At 26.9% G+C, this 12,231-nt stretch overlaps 1 protein-coding gene across 1 annotated transcript in view; it reads right to left on the bottom strand.

Annotated features, from left to right (window-relative positions):
- Positions 1–12,231, bottom strand: part of LOC113556246 (homeobox protein SIX6-like) — a 36,840-nt gene that overhangs the window by 22,206 nt on the left and 2,403 nt on the right. The window contains exon 2 of the mRNA XM_026961078.2: positions 5,359–5,736. Coding sequence (XP_026816879.1) covers positions 5,359–5,736 — 378 coding nt within the window. The remainder of the gene's footprint in view (positions 1–5,358; positions 5,737–12,231) is intronic.

Genomic DNA, 12,231 nt, shown 5'->3' with positions numbered 1-12,231 from the left:
TTAATTTTTAAATTGATGAAGCTTAATATTAACTGCTGGGCAGTGGGCAGTAATTATACATTACGGACTTTAAGATGGAGAGAGCACCTCTTAAAAGTAATTTGTAAGTAATAAATATAATAATATTAGATATATATATTTACTTTAATATCTATAGTTCATATTCATACAAAAAACGATTCAAACAGATTCATTTCATGAACCGGATGACCAGATACTGTATTTTTATTAAAATACCGTACCGTAGGTATCTGGTTATTTCAGCAAACTAAATTGTTGGAAAAAATAAATACGCATAGAGTAATAATTGAATGGTTTTCCATTAAAACTTATCTAGCACCATCATCAGTAATATTTATATTAATATGAATTGGCATGTAACGTAGATAAGCTTTACACTAACTGGGTAAATTGTACACTACCCTTTTTTGGATTTTTCCCGTAATATTTACAATATATGAAATATGTGCAATGACCCCAACAATGCCGTTCGTTGTCTTACTCCGTCCTCTATAGTCTATATAACGATTATAATTACGTATATATATTACATATACTCAAGAATCCAGAAGCATTTAGTGTATGTATTACTGTATCACGTATCCGACATATTCAATTATAATTTCAATCTCGAAATAATTTGCTGTAACTTCAGTATGGTACAGGTTACCTGAACTATATTAATGTATATATTTATTGGTACTATCGTTCTAAAGGATTTTGTCGGATATAGCAATAGGGGAGAGTAGCTGCAGTGTGGTCTTGGAAGCGATGGTGTATAGGGACGACATTGGGGTGAAATGGTGGTAGGGGTGGTCGAAACAGCGGGGATTGACTAGATGATCTGTATATATACCCAGCAAATATGGTAACAACGTGATTAGACGGACGGACGGAGAGCGCGTAAACGGCTCAGCGACGACTGTAGTGGGGCGGCGGCGGAGGGTAATTTGTCACGGACGCCGAAATACAAGAATGTGTGATTAGCAAACACGTGTTCCGTCGAAAGGGACGCGCGGTTCTTTTCAGTCTCTCTCATTCACTCTACACACATAAATATATACTACCCTCGACCTCTCTTTATATATTATACCTCTCATGACCTGTCTCTCTCTCTCTCTCTCTCTCTTTCGTTAATTTTTGGACACGAAGTAAATATACACACACACACACACACATATTATATATATATATATAATATGTATAATATAATATATATTTTACATGTGTGCGCATGTACACACAATAACATCGTAAACTCGGTAGTCGGCACTCACTATTATTATATGTTTGTACTACCGGGCTTGACCGTCGGACGCACTGCCGCCGCCCTATGTATTAAATTTATGCGTTTAATGGCAAACACGACGGCGTGATTTTCTTTACGGAAACGTTATGCCGCCGCCGCCGTCGACAATGACGAAGTTTACGAAGATTTTAATATTTTTTTTTCACCCATCTAATACAATATTTTAGGTTTCTCCGTTTTCGTAAGTAGTTATTGTACAAGAATAAATGTATACATAATATATATATATATTTGTGTTACGTGTTGCCAGTTATTGTAGAGCATTATAGTTTATATAATTTAGAAGATATATTATGCATCAAATACGTACGTATTTTATTATAGAATAATAACTGCAGTATAGCATGAATTCATGCTTTCAAAATCATATACATACCAACCAAAAATGCTCAACTCTATTTTTCTTTTAATAATACATTTATTCTAATACAATTTTTTAATAAAGGTGCCTACTCCTTTGCTATATTTTTAAATACCTACTTAGATTTTTGTATCATTTAAAAAGTATCTTATGAGTTGTGACGATAAAAATATCATTTTAAAATTATGTTCGACATTTTTCTTGTACATTTTTAATCAGATGATTTTTTATAAAATGTTGATATGTTGATATCAAAATTTGACGGGGTAGTTTTTGAGTTATTTAACTTTATGAATTAAGAGTAATAAGTTCATAACGGGTTTAAATTTAAAATATACGAGAGCTATGATTATTTGAAAATCTGTTAGTAACACTAAACATTTTATAATTTGTAAACATTTTTCGAAAATAATAAATACTTTCTATTATAGATCCAATATTACTTAAAATCTATTTTATAATTCATAAAACTTTTTTTAAGGGCTATTATTCTTGTGAATTGATATATTTAAATTAATGAGAAACCGAAAATTCGTTCCAATTTTGATTTATATACATCAATATTTTCAAAAAATAAATCATCTGCTTAATAAATTTCAGTGTAAAAGGTTGGTTCTTATTTAAAAAAACGAATATTATATCACCACATAACACTTGTTAAATTATATAATAAATTTAATTATTCGAACATAATATGGTTTTTAAGTATACACAAAAATTGTGGATGAGTATGCTTGATAAATCACTCTGTATAACTATGCTTACCTAAAAGCCTTTCATTTGCGCGAGGCTATAACTTATACGGCTGTTGATTTTTTTATATTACAATTTTAAATAAACAACTTTTTATATTTAATAAAGGTTTTTTATTAAAATTTTAACGTTGCGCTTATATATATGTCTAGAATTGTTTCCATCAAAATATTTTGACAGTGCTTGTTACCAATAGGTTATACATATCTTTCCATTATCGGCGATACTATCTATGTTCTGAATATATATAAATATACAATGTAATATGTATATACTATATATTTTACATAAATTACATATAAACGATAAGTTTCACATAGTTAAGTGGCGTAAATACTCTGGATTTTACTAATGGTCAAAAATGAGTAATTATTTAAAATTTTTATTACATTATTGGTATAATGTTTTATACGCACGTATGATGGTATTAATAATAAACATGCGTTACAGTGACAGTTGATTGGTCAACGCTACCGGGATAGTGGAATATCTGAATATACCTACAATATATCTGTATAGTCGTTATTTAAATTTAAACCAGAAAAACATATTTCATATTACTGTGCGCATATTTTAAAACCGGGCCTTATGAGTGCATGGCTTCAATTATTAATGAGATTCTGTCCATACAGGAATTTTTGAAAAAAAGTCTGGTCTTATGGTTTTCCATTTAAGACTGGCCCACGTCAATTTTTATGCTACACATGTGTTATGCAATTGACTAGTTGACTAATCGCTTTTGTCAATATTTTTGAAATGTATAGTAATTTAGGGTAAATGTCTGCACATATAACTGAATTTTCGGTTAACCGTATAAATAAAAGGTTTTCATTCGAATATTATAAAACTATAAACTATATATTATTATACTGTATTGTATATGCTGGACCAAAAAAATAAATGTGGTCTAAAATTACAAATATAAAATATTAATTGAATACGTTAAATAACGCATCTCGATAAATAAATCAAAAAAAAAAATCGAATTATCATTTAATAATTATTTCTAGATTTCGTTATTAGTTTTATGAACTTGAAACATTTGATGTGAACTATATTAAATTCTGTAGTTAATCTAATGGCTAATTGATTTTTTATTGCATATACACTTTAATATGAATAGTTACAATTACGTTTTATAAGTTATATATTATATAAATTACTAGTAAGCATTTTTTTTTACTGTCATAGAAAAAAAATATTAACATGGCAAAAAATTCACCAGTTATTAATTCTATTGATGCATATGAGTTATATTAATTATATATATATATGAATAACTGCAGTATGTGCAATATATTTTACATTTTTATGGTGGTATAGGCGTAGGGTCTATACTTCTATAACAAGGCACAGCTAGTAATATAATAAAAAACAACAATCATTAATAATCTAGCCTTGAAATAAAAAAATAATATCATTCGTGTATTTTCAACTACCTATTTACATTTTTATTTCCTTAACGATAACCTATTCTTGTATAACATATATATATTTGTATGTTTTCATAATAATTTTGATAGTACATAATAATATAAACACTACTGTCGAGACAATTCGTTGTCGCGCGGACTATCGTTTTACCATATTATTCCGTGAATTACGTTAACCAAAAACAAATATAAAATAATTAAATGACAATGTTTTTTTGTTTGGAAAGATAGGTACAAAGCAATCTAGTTATTCTAGTTCTATAATCTTCAAAATGTTTAAAATCTCGTTGTACTCGTATTTTCGAAACGTTCTGCGTTATTTGTACAAAGTTACAATGGCTTGCGGCCGCGGCAGTAAGAAGTGATTATATTTTATTATTATTATATTATTATTATATATCATCATAGATTAAACATATTGTTTTGTTTTTGTTTGACAATTGTCGATTGCATATGAATGTTAAGGGAAATAATGTTTAAGTGAGTAAATTGTTTTTACCTACATAAATTGATTATTATAACATACGTTTAGGTTATTATTATTGATTAATGAAAAATATTGGAATCGTAAATTTCATTACTCGTGTAGCAGTAACGTTGATGATTATGGGAAGAAGTTTGGGGTCGGGGTGGTAGACACATATGAATAGTATACAGGGTGTAACAGGACTATTTAACGAATATAATAACATTTGTAATGAAAATTTGTCAAATAGTCTTGTTACACCTTATATAGTCGATATTTTTAATATTACAACAACAATACTTCATGTAAAAAGGGGCTGAATAAAAAAAAATATGAGATCTTAAGCATTATAAAGATGGAATATAAATCACTAATAAATGATAAGTAAATTAAATCAAAGTACTCTTCCTTAGATATGAACAAAATAATGTTTTTAAAAACAATCAGTTAAAAGTGATTGTAATCGACGGATTTTTTGACGAAGACACCGTAGTGGTCATAGACGTAGAGGAGGCGAACAATACTGACATAATTTTTTATGTATTATCATTTATATTTGAACGAGTATCTACATGAAATTAATAATTTCGATTGATATATTGACTCATTATTATTCTGGTAAATTGTTCAGATAATAATATTGTTTTTAACAAAATTGTCTTTATCGTTGAAATAAATTAGTTTGGACTATCATTATATAATTGAATATTGTATAAGGTATAGGTATTTAATCGAGGGCTTATAGATTTACAACTAGGCCGTACTAAGTAGTAAGTACAATTGGATATAAAAGTGCCATTATATATAGGTTCATCCGAATTGCACGCCGTGGGTTATATTTTCTAATATTAATAATTTTGAGTTTCTGAGCAGTCTGTCAATTTTAAATTAAAACACTAAGAAAATTAAAAAAATAACTCGACGACCTTTCTTAGAAGCGACGTGGTACAATGCAAAGTTTTTATTGTTTTATTTTTGGAACGTGATTTTGACGTATCGGTTGATCTATTACGACTAGACAACTATTATTACTGACCTATGCTGCTGAGGCGTCCGGTCGCGCTGCCGCCGGTTTTTGAACCAGTTGCTGACTTGCGTGAGCGTTAGGCCCGTCCGCCGGGCTAGTTCTCGTTTCTCGTCCGGTGTTGGGTACCTATTCTTCAAATAACAGTCCTTCAGCGCGTTTCTCGACTTCTCTTTGAAACAGTACACGGTCTCTTCACCGTCCCATATTGTCTTTGGCAGCGGGTACTTCTTGCGCAGCCGATACTTGTCCACCGCGCCTAGCGTTCGGCCGCGGATCTTCTCCGCTTCTAGATAGTGCGCCTTGAACCATAGCTGCTGGAGCTGCAAGTGATGCCTCGAGTCAAAGCTCTGACTCTCTAGTATGGCATACAGCTCGTGGAATGCGTTCCTGCAATGGCGCAAGTATATTTAACATAATAAGTATTAATTATTACTATATATTGAAGGATTGGTCAGATAAATAAGGTGCATTAAATAAATGTCTTTATTATATTTCCACATAATTTGTATTCAACAAATATCAAACAGATGTTATCAAACTACAAAACTATAACACATTATTTAAGTAGACACATTTATTGATCCATTTATTTTACATAATCTATTTCTTACTATAAATGTTTATAATGTAATATATTTTATGAATGAATAATAACTAAGATGTAATTATGTATTGAAATTGTAACTTATTGTATGAAGATCGTTGCAAAAGTCTAAAATAGTATATACCCACACAGCATTAGCATACCAAACTTATGAGGTGATCCCTGATTATAGTTAACATCCTCCCCTATGTATAACAAATAATTAGCCCCAAATAAAGATCCCGGTTACGCCACTGATATAGGTATAAGTTATTTTATGGCTTCACATAATAATGTTGTGTTACTTAAACAGCTCGAGTGCGGATATATTAAGTATGACTTATGAGTTATGAGTTTATGACTTAATAAACTTTATAAACCTTTATATTATACAAGTTTAATTGGTATGCATGTATTTGTATCACCATCGTCCGGTGCGTAATACGAGTATAATATTATTATATTTATAACTACTGCACTATTTAATTTCGTTTTAATTCGTTTGCCATTTATCGCGATACATCATTTTCACTCGATCCGTGTATTACACATACAATTATTATATTTATTAAATCGTACGTCTGTATATAATATGCATGCAATTATAAGCAGATGATTTTATTGAATGTAACCATAGGCGTTTGTCAAATTCATTCATTAAATAATTTTTTCAGACATTTTTGTCTTTTGACTATCCTATAAATAATAATTCAGTGTAACGTTTATAACAATGACGTTATGAATGTTGTGATATTGCATTGAATATAATGTGCTCTGTTTACTTTCGTAAAATATTACATATATTTGCAGACTAGTTCATTATTTAATTATTTTTATAATGTCTTTAATTACAATATAACGTGTTTTTATTTTTTCATTTACATAAAAATGAATATGAGATTTTTTTCAACAAATGCATGCGGGTTTTATTAGATTTTTTTTGTAAAATCCGAGTAAATTTTTGTTTACACAATTAATTCGAGTACTTAGGTCACGTACAACGTTATTGTTGTAGGATTTGTTTAAAGATCATCAAGTATCTACGAGGTCTATTATATAAATCATAAACGAGTCAAATTGCACGCATTTGTTTAGGTTTTTACATTTTTACTGTATTGTTCGTCACTTTGAGTTGATCATGTACGATTTAATTCATGCTAAACAAATTACTATATATTATTCTAAGTTTGGATAAGTAAATTTAACATTCTATACATAAGCCTGAAGTACCTACTGTTCAATATTAACAATTATTGTTGTTATGAATAAATCATCAACTAAAATAATATGTATACATTGCATATATAATTTAATATTAAGTAAATACTTATTAGTGAGGATCTTAGGAAAAATATGATGAGTTCTAAAGATGTCTTTAGATATTATTTTTTTAAAAAATTTTCTTGTTTATATTAGTTTGTAAAAATAATTCCTGTTGGAATTGGGTAGGGGGTAGGTTTCATGTAATAACAATTGACCACACTCGAGATTCGGGAATGATAACTTGTTTAATGCCAAATTATGTCACACAAGATTTTTAAAAAACCAGTATTTTTTATTTATACAATTTATTTTCCTAGTATATACAATATGCAGTCCATTATATTGGCTCTGTACAAGCGGTCGTTGGTAAGGATGAAGGAGGGTTACCCTTAACCGTATATAAAGCAACACTTCGTGTTGTTATCTTGTTTCAGGTTTTTTATTATAATACCTAACATATGAGGTGTATATCCAAATTACTCCACCTTCTTTTCTGTTCTCTCCCTTTCGATCTTGCTCGCAGATCTTTTATGATGGTTGTCACAATCTTTATACAATATCATCTGCACCATTATCTTCACTTTATCCGGTATTTTGTTCGTTTAACGCGTTATTAAATTATTTACATTTCTTCGTTTACAACTGAAGCGTTTGATTATTATTACATAAGTGCATTTCCGGTTAATATTGCTTTTTTTAACGAACATATTTTTTTGTTGCGAAATTTCGCGTATAATGCTTAATTTAGTAGCATATATGCATCCTGGTTTTTTTAAATTATTATTTTTTTAAATTCATGCACATAAGGTGGTGGCCTAATACTGCTTATCGATGAAAACATTTACTTCAGCAAAAACTTAAAAAACGGCGTGAGAATTGGTAATAAAGAAATAAAAAAATATGCTACGTTTGTCAGGAAATATATTGGCGTTTAGATGTCTGTGAATGTGAATACGTTTTCGTCGTTTCCGTTGTCAAAAAAAAAAAACCATCGCACGTAAAATATATACCTAATATTTTTACTTCAAGTGAAAAAATTAATTTAACCTTAAGCGTTTTAATGAATTGCGAAAACAAAAAAACATGTTAATGGCAATGCACAGTACGGTACGCCTATCATTTTTTACAAATATATTATAAATTTATAACATATACCTACATTTTTGGCAAAAAATATTTTAAGAAATGTTCAATAGGTAACGTTGCAGAATAAAATCTCCAGTTCTCAACAATATGTTATATGTTAAAATATTTTTATATAATTTATACCTTTCTTTAGATTTTTGTTATCTTTAATAACATTTATTTGACCCTTTTAAGACAGATCATCATTCTTGAATACACATCCGTAATAAATATTAAAAATACCTATTAGTGTAAGTAAAGATAATTAAACAAAACATTAAAGTAGTATTATGTACATCTCATAATGATAAATAAACTATGTAAAGAATTTACAAGAAAATGTTGATGGTTTAGAACAGCGATACTCAACTTGCGGCCCTCTAACGATTTATATGTGACCCGAATCGAACTCATTGAATTGATAAAAAAATATAACTTTCAAAACTAATATTATTATAAATATAAAATATAACAAAACAATCAAAATGTGTCGCACGCACTTGCGATAAGGATGATTATGGATTTAAGCATAACTATCTTAATATTAAAATTCATACTTAATTTAGAATAAATATTTTATTTGATTTTTTTTATAATACATTTTCAAATGTTAAACAATATACACAATACATAAATTTATTTTTAGTTTTTTTTTTTAATTTCCGTTCTATTCATTTCGACTTGTGGCCCGCGTAATATTTTAAAATATTTTATGTGGCCCAAATAAAAAAAAGGTTGAGTATGGCTGGTTTAGAAGGATAGTAAAATTACTAGATAGTATCTAATTGTGAAAAATATAATATTATTATAACGATAAAATTAGAATTATAAATATTTTGGATTCTAACATAGTCTTAATCAAATTATAACATTGAAAAAGTAAATTTTCAATTAAATAATAAATATAAAATAAATATTGTCTAATAACATGTGTGATAAATTCTACGAAATTAAAATAAAACAAAAACACCTATAATGTTATATAGTTTTACTAGAATTTTAAGATCTAGTATAGCTAAGCAAATTATTATGTAATAATAAGTAGTAACTGGGTACTGGATTAAAGTATAGTAGAGCATTTTGATTTATAATTTATGGGGTAACTAGTAATTTTATATTACATTTAAATTCAAATCAAAGTACCAAATGGTAAATAATTAATAAAACATAGTATATAATAGTACGTAGCATATAGCTGGTATAACAACATGCTGAACATGTAACTATTACCACTAACACTAGAGTAATTAAAACAAATAATTTAAGCTAATAGCATTTGCAATTAACTAATAACTTATATTTATTAAAGTTTTCGATAGATATTTTAAGAACGTCGTTCATTAAAAAGTAAAGATAATTACTAATTTATTTTAAATCAAACAAATCATTATTATAAAGCAATTTTAGCTAAAACGCTCATCACGTAATATTTATTATAGTTAAATTTGCGCATTGGGTTCTTTTTGTAGATAAACAATAATAATAGGTGAATATTTCTGTAATCATTTAAAGAAATTTATTTTTTTTTCTTCTATAATTAATATGTTATGATTAATGAGTTGTTGTTAGGTGTTAACATAAAAAAATATTAAATGCAATATTTTATTTTTTCACCCTATCATTTATTAACATTTTTGTAATTTTAATTGCATATATTATGAACATTTTAAATGTAATAAGCAGCAAACCTTGTATATTATATATTTACGTATAATATTATAACATATTACATATTTCAATTCATTACACGAGTACATAGATAATCGTTTAAATTTACTGTATATAGTTGGCGGTATTGAATAACAGTTCCCCAAAGTCTATATTGTCATTGCAGTAATGCAGTATAATATTATTAACTATAATATAATTTAGTTTCTATATGTGACAAAACAACATTTTCATTTCGATTTCCGGAAATTGTAGTCTTATATTTTACGTACACAAATTAACGATATATAATAACAATCGGTAAATAGAGTGCACATTTATCAACATTTCGTATTTAACAACACCTGTCATTTGTTTACAATTTTTACGCCGAATGGTAAGTCACTACAACAATAATTTTAGAAGATATACGGTCATATTATTATGCCGTTGTTGTTTTTTTGAGTATAATATACATGTATTCCAATAAATCGTCAAGCGAGAGTGTACACAGTGACAGCTGAACGTTTTACAAACACCGTACTAGATTCTGAGCATAAGCGAGGAATCTATAATATTTGTTTTAAAATAATGTGTTTTTTCTTTAGTTTTGAAAAAAAAATTTATATAAAAGTATGTTATGACACGTCTACTTGTATACTGTATACTTGTATATAATATGTACATTATACACCACTATGTACAGTATATGTTTCATGCACGCAGATACTTTGTCGATTCGAATTTAAATGTTACACATGGTCTAATCGATCTAAGATTTTTGAATTTACTTAGAAAAGCCTACAAAGAAATTGTGTCATTTATTTTAAAATCTTTATGATTATATCTATATGTTTAAAAACATTTTCAGAGAAAAAGTTCATCATAATGTGCACAAAATTGACCACTGATTTTAAGTTAGTATAGTAAAACTTAAATAGATATCAAAGATATCTATCTGCAGTTTATACAATATTATTGTTTCACGAAATCATGAAAAAATAACAATTAAATTGAATAAATAAAACGATTAGGAATTCGATTTATATTTACATATAATATTTTGAGAATCAGTTATTATTATTTTTAATTAAAATTATACATAGTGGTTAAATCTTCGTACAATGAATGGTTTTTTACAATTAATGACAATTTATATTGAATTAATGGAATTTCCTCATTAATATATTATACCGTAGCAATTACGATGTACCTATATATAATGATATATTTGTTTTTTTTTCGTATTAGATATTATTATTCATTATCATGTCCTATAAATAATAATTTTAAAAATGCAGCTCTGTTTGACTTTAGAGATAGGTTTTATATGTTATAATTTATAAGTATTATACCTAAAATTTAAATATAACACGCGTACACTATTTTATATAGGTATACACAAAATGCGCTTATAATATTGTTATTAAAGAAAATATTGCATATTATTATACTTAAAAAATATCATAATTTACACATAACTACATAAATATTTCAATTTATGTAATGTGTTTTGGTCTTAATCAATTTGATTCAACAAATAATGGGAATATACAATATGTAGGACGTAGGTATACCTATTATTTGAAACTATAATTATAAGGTAATACAATATTCTCCAAATAGAATTATTACATTTTTATCTTACGATTAAAGAAATATATTATGTAAGTAAACCGATTACTTAGTTAATTTTAAATTATTTATAATATTTATTTATTATATATGATTCGAAAAATGTTCGAAATTCAATTTATAAATATATTTTTATTAGGTTACAAGCAGGTAAATTTGTTCTCATTTTAAGTTTTAATACACATTATTTTATTCTATTATTTTGTATGCATTAATATTTAATAGTATATTATATTATATACATTGTTTTATTTACTTGTAATATTTAGATGTAGATAGGTAGGTATATATTATCGAATTACTTGAGTTAAATGAGATTTTGTATTTGGTAAACTTGTCTGTGATTGAATTTTGTACTGAATTAAATGCATTATACATGCATGTATTAAATTTAATGTTGATTTATTTAGTAAATAGTCTTTAGCCTATTATAATTGTATCATTTTTATCATTTTCATAAATATTTTATACATAAATAATATATAATTCTCCATGTATTATATAAAAAAAATAGAAAAAATAACCATTTATATAATATATCCGATATCTATAGTAATTCTAAAATAGTATACTAAGTATATTAATATATTATATATATATATCAGGTTCTGAATCATTTTTAATATAAT

Source organism: Rhopalosiphum maidis, chromosome 3, assembly GCF_003676215.2.
Source record: "Rhopalosiphum maidis isolate BTI-1 chromosome 3, ASM367621v3, whole genome shotgun sequence".
NCBI lineage: Eukaryota > Metazoa > Arthropoda > Insecta > Hemiptera > Aphididae > Rhopalosiphum > Rhopalosiphum maidis.
This window is presented reverse-complemented; position numbering and strand designations above follow the sequence as displayed.